General features: G+C 32.6%; 1 protein-coding gene and 1 long non-coding RNA gene across 2 annotated transcripts; one reads left to right on the top strand and one right to left on the bottom strand.

Annotated features, from left to right (window-relative positions):
• The first annotated feature begins 6,251 nt into the window (after nt 1–6,251).
• On the top strand, nt 6,252–7,848 carry LOC140963228 (uncharacterized). The gene is made up of 2 exons (XR_012172674.1): nt 6,252–6,352; nt 7,700–7,848. It is a non-coding gene; the product is annotated as an uncharacterized lncRNA (long non-coding RNA).
• A 1,526-nt stretch (nt 7,849–9,374) lies between these two features.
• Nucleotides 9,375–10,990, bottom strand: LOC140963175 (GDSL esterase/lipase At2g23540-like). Its single transcript, XM_073422443.1, has 5 exons — nt 10,670–10,990; nt 10,477–10,607; nt 10,147–10,395; nt 9,799–10,054; nt 9,375–9,681 (listed from the first exon to the last, which is right to left on the bottom strand). The coding sequence occupies exons 1-5, from the start codon at nt 10,965–10,967 to the stop codon at nt 9,458–9,460; spliced, it is 1,158 nt and encodes a 385-aa protein (XP_073278544.1). The 5' UTR covers nt 10,968–10,990; the 3' UTR covers nt 9,375–9,457.
• Nucleotides 10,991–12,146: the final 1,156 nt, after the last annotated feature.

Raw genomic sequence — 12,146 nt, forward strand, 5'->3', positions numbered from 1 at the left:
TTTTGAGGATAAAACAGGCTCTTTCAATCCAAGAATTGGAAACAAATATGGCTAGTTTCGAGTTTAAAGGAGCCTTGTACGCTTAAAGAATATGACCCACCACCCTCAAATTACTAGCCTGGAACCGCACTAATTAATGACCCGAAACTTATGGCTTCAATTTGGCTTCACTGCAAATTCATCGATTTCAAAAATTAATTGAACACACAGATCAACTGGCCTGGTAGATACTATTCATATCGGTAATACTCTCTTCCACTCAGCAGATACATGTGTGTTGAGTGATGATTCATGACCACTCATTTATATATCACGCTTGAATAAGTTACCATGATTTATCCGCTCAACACATGTATCATATGTTGAATTGATAAAAATACTATTCATTTGGATATCATGAACAAAACCTTATATTTCGCTAATCATACTGCCACTTTTTCGCAACACGAGGGGATTCATTGTGCTAGCAGCAAGCTAGATATATAGTTCCTTCACAATTTGATTGTTTGTGTGAGCTTTAATTTGTTTGTGCGTGTGCTTGAATCAATCCACGTTCAGTCTCATTATGATTCCAATTATGAAGTACTAGCATTTTTTTCTTTGGATTAAATAAAAAATTTTGTTGGATCCCTTGGTTTTGGTTATATTAAACATTAACTTATTGTATCAGATCATCAAGCTATCTTTACATATATTACATGTACTCGACCATTTTATTGAAGATTCAGAAGAAATTATTCAATTGATCTCAAGATACAAAACTATCCAATCGTTTTAGTCTTAGCAACACATTTGATATTCTCGACCGCTCGAGCATCATAAGACCACTCAACCATTCACTCTACCTCATAACATTTGAAAAATAGTTGAGTAAAGATATCTTTAGATACAAGCCACACGTTCTACCTACTTTATCAGAAAAATTATTTGACTGATCATACACTAAAAACAAGATATCACAAGATCATAATGTTTTCCTAAAAAGACATATATTAGAGCTAATTACTTTTTCTGTCAACGACCGTTTCTTTCCACATGTGAAAAATACCAAATTACTCATTTATTGAAGTGTATTATGAATCAATAAAAGATTATGACAACAATGTTTTTGCATTTACGAGCTTATAGTCAAACGTTGAACAAACAAATGCAAAAAACATTATAAATAGATGATGTCAAGAAGAACTACCTGCAAGATTTTACATATACAAGCTTGCATTCTTTGAATATTCTCTTATCAGATCTACGACTGCTCAACAGTCTGAGCATTAAAGAACATCTATCAGATCATCAAAGATCGCTCAAAGCTTCTGGAAACTACTCAATCGTTTCAGTCAAGATAATCTGAGTTGCTAGACCGTTTGAATATGAATACTCATTCTTTCTATATTTTTCGTGATATATCAGTTGTGAGACTTTTTGTCTCAACTGTTTATGAGAGTTAATTCAGAATTTCGAATTATCTAATAGATAATGCTTAAGATTGAAACGAGTTGTTAAAAGAATTTGTAAAACCAAAGTGTTCTAGTAAATTTTTCTTAAGTGGAAAAGGAGAGACGTAGAAGGATATTACCAACCGACAATGAACAAGACAAATATTTACAGTATTACTGTAACACGCATGCAACTGACTGTATTCCTTTTTTGAATGAATCATTATGTTCAAGACAAGTATTTATATTTCCAAACTGACTCCAAACTCTTCTCTCATTAATTAGATTAAACTAGCTTGATAGATCAATGTATTGACTCATGAGTTTAATTCTGACAAGCTTTTTAACGTTTATAATTAGGTTAAAATATTAGATCTTTATTAATTAACTAAAATTAATGTTTTTCTATAATTATCTATAGTGTTTTTAAAATAAATCAAGTTATCCCTGATTATCTATATGCTTGATTTGAATATATTTGATCGATTTATCCACTCACCCACCACCCATTAATTATATATATTATTCACTGACCACTCTACATTCAACGCATGAAAAGCTGTCTGTCAAATATAACGTGTGATACCAAAAGATTAGTTGGTGATAATGCCGAGAAAAATTAAGGGCACCAAAGGATATACGAACATGATAATATATGAAAATTTTAATATATATATTTTTTTTCCAAAGGACCAACATGAAATATTGGAACCTACTGTAAAAATAATATTTTGGGATATGTATGTCGAATTGTGCACACAGTTAATATTTAGGAAAAATTGCAATTTTTTTAAGTAGAAAAATTTGCAATTTTGATTCTGAATATTGGTTTTATTGTGATTTTGGTCTTTTAAGTAGTCCAATTTCATTCTAAATTTCCCTCAAATTTTGTGCTTTTCTGATATGGTGTTGACTAGATGTTAACATGACATCAGATATTGTTGATGTGTACGATATCACGTCTGTATTCTCGTTGAAAAATGACTAAAATTACGAAATGAAACAATAAAAAAATATAAGAGTACTAAGAGCAGTTTTGGCGATATATATAAATAATCAAACTCACAAATAGAGAAAGATGCATATATCATGCACTAGCTAACATGACAGATGAAATTGCTTAGACTAATAATATATATTTAGCGAGATGCAAACATTAATTAAAAATGATCAAAATCCTTTGAACGATATGTACATGTTTGGAGAGAAATGTGAAAGCCGAGACCTAGACTGAAACAAAGGTGTGAAAACGAAGAGAGGGAGAAAAAGCTAAGAAGAAAACGGCCACCATACCTTGTTTTTTCATCCATTGTTGGCGACAGTTCAATCACAAGACTTCGGTCCATAAATGGAGAGACCGACCGTAATACTCAGAATTATCGATTTCTTCTTTTCCTCTATCTGTTAATTTTATTTCATTTAATTGTTGCTCAACGTAACCCTTAGACATCAAATTATCTTCAATTCGATCATGATCTCCAGCTATTTCCGACTAAGAAAACCATATAAACACCATGCTAATGCATATAGTTTACAACAATATTTCAGATATTCTAATCATAACTTAATTAAAACGAAAATGAGGGTAATTAAATTTCCTACGTGTGAATAATTATATATCTTGAAATATGAATAAATGTTAGTTTGAATGCATGCAGTACTGGCGGACTGCTGTATATAATTGAAGAAAGAGACATATATAGATAGATAGATACTCGATCGGTACGTACACCTGAGCTGACCTGACCGCGCGTGCCGTCCGGAAACAACCTCAATCAAAAATATGTACAAGTAACTTTAGAACTTGAATACATAAATTATATTGGTACGTACTTTATTTGAATTGTGTGTGTGTGGTGGTGATTGGTGGTGCATGGTGGGGCAGCCGAAAAGGACGTGAGAATGGTGGTGGCCGGGCAGCTGGGGCAGATAATATTCTCTCCTTTTCTCTTCTTGCATGCTCCACGTAACTTCATTACTCTACAGTATTCAACATTCTAGCTATGTCACTTTCATGCTCTCAAATCCATGACCCACATTGAACAATTATTAAACCTGATGCCCCTAAAATTATGAAGTCTGGACTGATCCGAGTCCATTCCCCTTAACAAGGATTCAACTGTCACAAGGAAATCAATTTCTCATGCTCATATAAATACCAGATATTTACTGCTGTTTTACACCTTCACATGAACAAATTCACTTTCATTCTTTTGCTCTCTTTGTATCATTATATTTTCCTTGCTATTTGAATTAATAATCGAAGCACTGATCAATTAAGCATAGGAGGGGCTCCTCATGACCCTATGTGCAGACCATATTTGGCCTCGAATATTGAAAGATTTGAAGATTCATTCACGGGATCACCGAACTCAAAATAAAACTTTGGTTATCTCAAAACAAACCACCTAATTTAATCCTAAATATACAATATTTATTTATTTCAGAATTTTTTTAATGGGTTTTGTGCTTATATACTTACTAACCCATGAAAATGAAATAACTATTTAAATGGTAAAATTAATGTAAAAAATTATGAATAATAGATGTAAGTTGAATTGAATGTGTCAAGAAAGAATGATTCGATTCAATCCACATTCGAAATGGCCCGGTTCTTGTCTCCCTTTTATTCGGCAAATAGTCTTTTCTTGGGTCCATAAACATAACCCGTTTCATTCACTTTTTCGTCCCCCGAGTATGGTCCAATTTATGCTCTTCCGCCAATACCATAATAATAATTCAGTCAATTATTCATTCTTTGATTCTCAAGTACATGAACTGCTTAAGTGTACATTCTTTTACCATTTATGTTCTCATGAATTTTTTTTACAGCTTTCATCAACCATTTTGTTTTTATTTAAACATACCCGAATCTCGAGAAATCGCCATGAAACGACTAATTGAGATCGAATACATTAAGATAGTATTTGGAAATGCTTAAAAAATGAATATGAATATTTCTTTACAAAGTTAAACGAGCACAAAATCTTATACACGCTCTTCCTATGCTACCCACCATTAAATAAAAAAGGCAACGGAGGAGCTATAATTTTTTGTATAATTGGGTACATCGAAGTAATTGTTGTATAGAGCATGATGCAATATTGTGTTTCGCAACCTAAAGCAACAAAATAGAAATATCGAGGTTTGTTGGACTGGGCTTGCATTATAAAAAAAAATTCAGTTTTTATTACATTGAGGCCGTGTTACATTTGGGCTGATTTTTATTATTTCTTGGGCTGAGCCCAGCTTATTTGCCCAAAAGCCACATCCATCTAGCGCGAACGGAAAGTCGAGGGTAGATTTGGATGCATATTTGAGTAAATTTTTTTAAAAATAATTACATTTCATTAAATAGAGTTTTTAAATCAATCATAACCCAAATTAAAGATGTCAAAATGAGCCCACCCGACCCACCCTAAGCAATATTTTACATAACCCAAAAAAAAAAAATCAAAATTTTTTAATTAAATATGAGAGTGGATAATTACTTTAACCTTGGTGTATCAGTTATTGCTTTTATTTAACAAAAACAACAATTTTCTTCAATTGTATATAAATATTTAATCCTTGTTAGGCAAACATACAAATACTTTGAAAACAAATTAATACGGAATTAAGTCTTTGGACTGGGGGAATATCAGTTTCCCATTATTTGTTGTAGGCAGAGGCACAATTCTTGGGGTTTTGAGAACATGACTATATGATCAGCATAATGAATCAATTTAGTTTTACTTTTTCTTTCATCAAACTTGGTGAATATATAATCTTGTTGGGATATCAGGGAAATAAACGAGCTACATCCACTCTAAACCTCTCAAGGAGATCACTTCTTTATTAATAACAAAGAAGATAAGAGAATTGAGAATACAAAGTATTTCACTCAGAACACTCTGATTTTAACACTCACTTTCTCTCCACTAATTCTATTCTTTCCAAGGATAAACACTCCTTAAGAAATATCACATTAAATCCTTTATCTCACTTCTACACTTATGATTATAGATGACAGGATTTTGTGTTTTGGTGTGATTTTGGAATGAAAATGAATGAGTATTTATAGGTGAAGTTTAGGGAAAAAAACAAAAAATCAAACATAACATTTTTTGACTAATTAAGACATGTGTTTATAATTCAAAAATGGTGTTCTTTGAATTCAAATTTAGGTGTTTTGAATTCAAATTAGGTGGCTTGATTACTTAGCAAATCTCAAATTTTAAAATATATATTATATTCTAATGTCTATGTTAACTTTCTTTCATAAAACTTAATAGATTTTCTTCTAAACTTAGTCTATGTTAACTTTCTTCAACTTGTGATTTTTCGATGGATTTAGCTTAGATTAAGTTCAGTTCTTTAAAAAATCTTAATTTGACTATTTTACTTATCCAAAATATGTCATTAATGTGATTTCTCTTCATGTAAGTCTAGGATGTGATCGATGGATAGATGCATTTAATGGTTAATTTAATTACGGATGTCAACTCGAGTGAGTTGAGGTCAGATTGACACACATAATATTAAAAAAAACTGCTCACTCCGAACTTGAATCAACCCAAAAACTCTGAATCCGGACACTACTCGATGAAAGTATTCGAGGGTAGTTGAAACTGAATATTTGACACCTTAATTACGGCGTCTCCCGTCAAAGTTCAAACCCTAAATAGCGTTCGCCGTCTTTGATCACCACTCCAAATGGATCCTCAGCCGGAACCAGTTAGTTATATCTGTGGAGACTGTTACTTGCGTTCATGTTGATTGGTTCTTTATGTCTTCATCTGTCGGTGGAAGTTGGATTTATGATAAATTTGAATTAGGGATTGCAGATTGCGGACAAGAGAACACTCTGAAGCCAGGGGATGTGATTCAGTGCCGTGAATGCGGTTATCGTATTCTTTACAAGAAACGCACCCGCAGAAGTAATTCTTTTTATCCCAATACGATAACTAATAATTGTTTCTTCAAATATATTATTTTATCGTTAAACGATTACTGTGTGTTGGCTTCTATTCTGGCCCTTGATTAATCTTCTTTTTGGATTTTTTAAATATTTTTATCTGAATTGTTATGTTCGGTCACTGCCATGATCAAGCTAGTTGAGCTGAATCACATTCATATATTTTTATTCAAGTTTGTGCTAATTTTGATCACAGCTTGATGATCAAATACTAATCTATTTTGTGATTTAGTTGCACCATGTCTTCCCTATTTAATTTTTAGCTTAATATCGAGTGAATTTTTAAATATTTTCATACACTAGTTTAATCATATTGAAATTTTGCAATGTGCTATTGAATAAAATAATTTTAACCTCGAACATGTTTGAGCACGGTTCTGGTTCGATGATTTAAAATTCAAATTCAATTGACTGGCTTGAAAAACATTATTTATTTGTGTTTTTTAAAAAACAAAACTATTTATTTGTGTTTTGTGCCAATTCATACTTGATTTTGATTTTTTTTTTTCCCACCATTGTTTATTAAGATTGATGTCATCATTAAATTATGCAAAGAGAAGTGAACTTTGGTGAGCATAGAGTTGATTGATTTGTGGGGAAGAAAATGGTGAGAGTGTTATGTATACTCTTCTTCTTCTTTTTTTTGGTGTGTTTTGGGAACAATAACATGCTTATTTTTATTGTTTTGGGAACAATAACATCATTAAATTATTGCATGCTTAATGCAATTGTTATGTCCCATTCCATTGCTGCAATCCTTCGAATGCTCTCCCCTACGAAATGGTGGTCTTTTTATGCTGCTTGCTTTTTCATATTCTTAAATTTGTTGGGATTCTTTTCTGGGCAAATTTAAGTGTTTTATGTCTTCGTGAATTGCTTGCTGAAGTGTTGAATGAGTTGATCGTGTTGAGAAGTGATTCTCTGTTGTGGGATTTTACTTGTCTCCATTGGAAGTTAAATCGTGTCTTCGCCTCACAATGTCCTCTCCAATATATCCTTCTCTTCCCAGGAAGCTCTTCCGCTGTGATTCCTCATTTCAGAGCTACCATCAATGTCAGACCCCTTTTTTCATTTTAGTGGCACGGATCCCCCTTCCCTTTTAAATCAAACTTCCCTTTCCCTATCTCATCATCATACACCCTTTTCCCTTAATTGTTTTCGGTCTAATTGTTTTCCCAAGGGAATAAACTTTCATCGATGGGCTAATAATTATTCTAGTGATGTTTTCCGATTTGCAATTCATACTCTGTTTTAGTGATTTTTCCTCTCGGATTTTATATGGCGACTCTTTTCTGTCCAATCCATGCAGTTGTCCAATATGAAGCTCGTTGAAGTCGCGTGAAGCAACTCAACTCCTTGTTTCACATGCACCTGGAAATTAATCTGAGAACTTTGTTATATTCTGGTGGATTCTTTACTACTGTAAAAAATTTGAATCCTTAAAACAGTTGTTTCTTATTGGCGATTAAAGTTTTGAAGAAGGGATCAAATTAGTTTGGTTTCGGAATTTAATGGATGATATTGCTTTGTCCGAATTAGACCCTAGTTTTGTGATCTAAAATGGCTGTGACACGAGCTCGATTTGATTTAAATTTATAGAGGGAAGAATTATATTTTAAATTTTAACAGGACCAAAACTGGAAAAAAGAAATGTAAGATACGAGACTAAAACTACAAAATAAGGTTTAACGAGACCAAAAATAAGGGAAAAAACATAAATAATAGTAGGACCAAAAATGTATTTATTCTTTTATAGGTTCAAACTCCATCGGGTATTTTGAGTTCAACTAATAAAATGTCAAATTACTTAAGCTTGTGCTTAAAAAACTTGAAAGCATTTGTAGTATAATAAGGGCCAGGCTCGAAAAATATAAAGCTCTTAATTTTAAGGTTTAAATTCCGTGTTTATATATAAAAAAATTGTGTGTCCTTAAACTATCTACAAAAGTTAATAGATAGAAAGTTTTCATTGTGAATTTTCTGCTTTGTCCTTAAATTGTGTGTTGTTTAGATTAGTTGCATGGAGATTTGATGGAAAAGGGGTGCCAAAAATTAGGGGAAACCGGAATATAAAATTTATGGATAATAGAAAATAGCTACAAGTCTATAAATGCACCAAGAAAATTTAATGTATATTATGCTCAATTGTTGAATGTCATCAAATGCATTGTCTAAAATCAAATAAAAATTTAGGTTCCTTTAACTTTAAAAATATTAATTTTTATTTTAAGATCTTTAATATTTCATGAAATTTAGCTTCAAAATCATAAATCTAGCATTCAGATTGGTGGGCAGTAGAGAATAAGTGGTTGTTCAATTTGACTTGCTTGCCTATCAAGTCATTTTCCACAATGCTGCTGCACCAGACACGCTGTCTCTTCTCTTCCACTCTACAGCAAGGAAAGATTATAAAATGATAATAATAATAATAATAATATTATTTAATTGGTTTTGAGTTTTTTAAAAATGGAAAAAACAATTTGCTCGTAAAGTGAAAAATTATGATTATATTCAATTTAAGGTGTTATAAACAGAAGTGCTATTTCTCTCCGATCCCACGTTGTATGTGTGCTTCCCTATTCCTATTTGTCGTGTTTTCCCAGGCTAAATGGAATATATATATGTTGTTGTGGCCCGATATTGAAAATTTTGACCAATATAATTATTAAATAAATATTTGAGTTAATTAGTCGATGGAGAACTGAGAGTAGTTCAACTGATCTTCCAACTACAAAATAAATTAAGCTACATTTATGTATACCTTTTTGCATGTTAACATTGAACTTTGGTCCCCAAAAATAAACAGCTCACGGTATTTCTTGAAATCTCCCGGCAGTACATGTAAATTTTACTTGTTTTTTTTAGGATATGAATCAATACTATTATACAATTTTTTTTAAAAAAAAATACTCACATATATATAGTATCGAAAAATGGTTTTTTTCAAATGAACCACACATATTAAGCAAAGGAAAATTAAGAAAGGCCGGAAAGCATTTGATCACATATATTCAAGTAAGCAAACTATGAGGTAAATAAAAATACAAAAAAAACTTGAGGAATTTCACTAGAGATCTCGGAGTTGCCGGAGGTTCATGGGAGATACATATTTGGTGTCACCATCGATTAGTTGCTTGGCGATTATAATATTCGCTGCTTCGCTTGGATGGTAAGGGTCCCAAAACACGTGCTTGTCCCGATCGGAACACATAGTGGAGGTAGGCCCGCACGGGATTATCCCAGCGAATTGCCCTCCGTTCCCGCAACAAGCTTTACTTGCAGTCGTAAAGCCTGCGATTCATTTGTGATAATTTATATTAATTTGCGAAAATCTAATTAATAGGTCGTGTCCTTGAAAAAAGGACATTGATTTAAGTGATATATTATATATATGCTGTCTGTGCGTACCGTATTTTGCATAATTTGTGATGAGTTCCATGACAAGATTGTAGACATTGGCATGAACAAATGTGGCACCTTTAAGGTTGTCATTTAGTTCATGCAGAAGATCCTTCAATCTGGCGTTGTATTGAACTGCAAGCTTATCTGGCAATGAAACGCATTCATTCTCGCCGAGTTGGTTAATGGTTTTCTGATATGGAATGCAACCAATTGGCCCAACATTTCCCACGACAAACTTCCTTGCATCAAGTTGGTATAGTCTCTGCAATCACTAATTCATCGTTAGACGTTATGAGACAAAAATTAAGCATGGAATTAATATCAATCATTTGCAGCTATCTAGCTAGGACGTACCGTAAGTTGACCTCTTAGATGGTTGATGAGATCATCGACAAATGCATCGGGGCTTTGTGTTATTCTTGCACCAATTGATATCACGGGGAGGAGGTAATTGTTTAGGAAATCATTGGACCCTACCGTGATGGAGAAAATGGAATTCTTAGTAATGTGTTCTCTTGCCTTGGATGGACCCAACAACCCATCGATTTGTTTCCTTGTTATGTTGAAGTAATCTACTTGAATGTCCATTGAAAGCCTATTCACCTGCGAAATTCCAAGAGCGAGCTATATTGTAAATAAATCAAGTTTTCAGTATATTTTCCTGTGATTGCGTGTTTTACTTACAAAAATCCTTCCGGTGGCATTCATGATCCCTCCACCTCCCGAAGCATAATTTACCCCATGCAAAACAACATTACCGGTAGTGTTCGGTGCAAGAAACGGCTCTGCGTAGTGTGGCTGTCCCAGTTCCTCCCCTACAACACACAATTAGACACTGTATTTCACTTAAACTAGTCCTGATAGGAACAGAACATACCGACAATGTCTCCAATGGTTCTTCCATTCGTGTATCGACCGGTTGGATTCCCACCGGAGGACTTGAAATCAATCCCATTTGGCGCAATATTAGCCTTGGACAGAGTCTGCAAATAGTTATTGTTCCCAGCATCCACCAAAGAATCGCCGAAAATGAATGATGCCCCTTTCGTTAAATCTGCATTCTGGGCAACTCCGAAAGTAGACAAATTCATAGTAACAATCAAGAAAACGAGAGCAAATGTCATATTGTAATGATTAAAGTTGAAGGCCATTGTTTCTCTCCTGTTGTGAATCATCAAAACGGTGCATATATATGTTTAGACACCAAATTTTTGTTGAGAAACTTGTGATTAAGGGAAGGACTAAGGATTTTAATTGCAGTTGTATTTTGGTATGACTCGGTTGATTTTGTGATGGTCGGTTAATTTTCTCGGGGTTAGGTTAACTATAATCATTTTCTGTCTCGATTTGTTTCGACCTATGCACTTGCGTTTGTTGCAAGAAAATCAGAGATAGAATATCATGCATGATGTATTATAAAAATAGTTGTGAATATTATTAATTATATATGTGAATGACAAGTACTTAGGTCTATCTTCCTGCAAGTTTAGTCAATTGACGTTTGATAACTTTATGAAATTAAGAAGGCGAAAATTGAATTTAGAAAAATATATATATAAAATTTGAAATACTTTATCAATTAAGAAGAACTTATTCTTGTTACTCTCCACTTTGCAATAACATAAACCTACATTTTTTTAATGACAAAAGCTTGTATGAGACGGTCTCACAGGTCATATTTTGTGAGACTGATATCTTATTTGGGTCATTCATGAAAAAATATTACTTTTTATGTTAAGAGTATTACTTTTTATTGTGAATATGGGTAGGGTTGACCCGTCTCACAAGAGACCTACTCTTTTTTAATTATGAGGGCCAAACATACTTGAAGAACACCATTAAAAATAACATTGTTACATGTCTCCATCTAACATCCAATGACCAATGCTATATAAATTTTTCCATCCAATGACGTTGTGTATAACTATGTGCAACGATTTTTACTAATTGAATTTATGTTAATTACTAAAAGAAGTTAAATTAATTTTATAAATTAAATATTTTATTTAAAATATACAAGTTTAAATTTAATATAAGTGTATTTTAATAAAACCATGAAATAATTTATTGTTGTAAATAAAATGGTAAAGAATATTTCGACAACATTTTTTTTAGTGTCGATGAATTGGAGACATGTTTTGAATTCATTATTTTGATGTCATTGTTGTGCTTAAAAAAAACAAATATATTAAAACTATTTGAATTACTTGAAGCCATGCATGGATTATGACTTATGAATTATACAAGTTTAAATTTCACGAACGACTATATTGTAGATTCTTAAAATCTCAAACCAAACTATGGAATAAATCCAATCAAACATAAAGTTAAATTTGATTTGTTCAGTTCAGTTG

This window comes from Primulina huaijiensis, chromosome 17 (genome assembly GCF_012295235.1).
Source record: "Primulina huaijiensis isolate GDHJ02 chromosome 17, ASM1229523v2, whole genome shotgun sequence".
NCBI classification, from domain to species: domain Eukaryota; kingdom Viridiplantae; phylum Streptophyta; class Magnoliopsida; order Lamiales; family Gesneriaceae; genus Primulina; species Primulina huaijiensis.

Bases quoted from the DNA above. Each gene is read 5' to 3' on its own strand.
- LOC140963175 (XM_073422443.1), bottom strand. From the start codon at position 10,967: ATGATTCACAACAGGAGAGAAACAATGGCCTTCAACTTTAATCATTAC. The intron at 10,608-10,669 runs GTATGTTCTGTT...TGTGTGTTGTAG, and splicing joins AACCATTGGAGACATTGTCG to GGGAGGAACTGGGACAGCCA. The intron at 9,682-9,798 runs GTACGCACAGAC...AATGAATCGCAG, and splicing joins CACAAATTATGCAAAATACG to GCTTTACGACTGCAAGTAAA.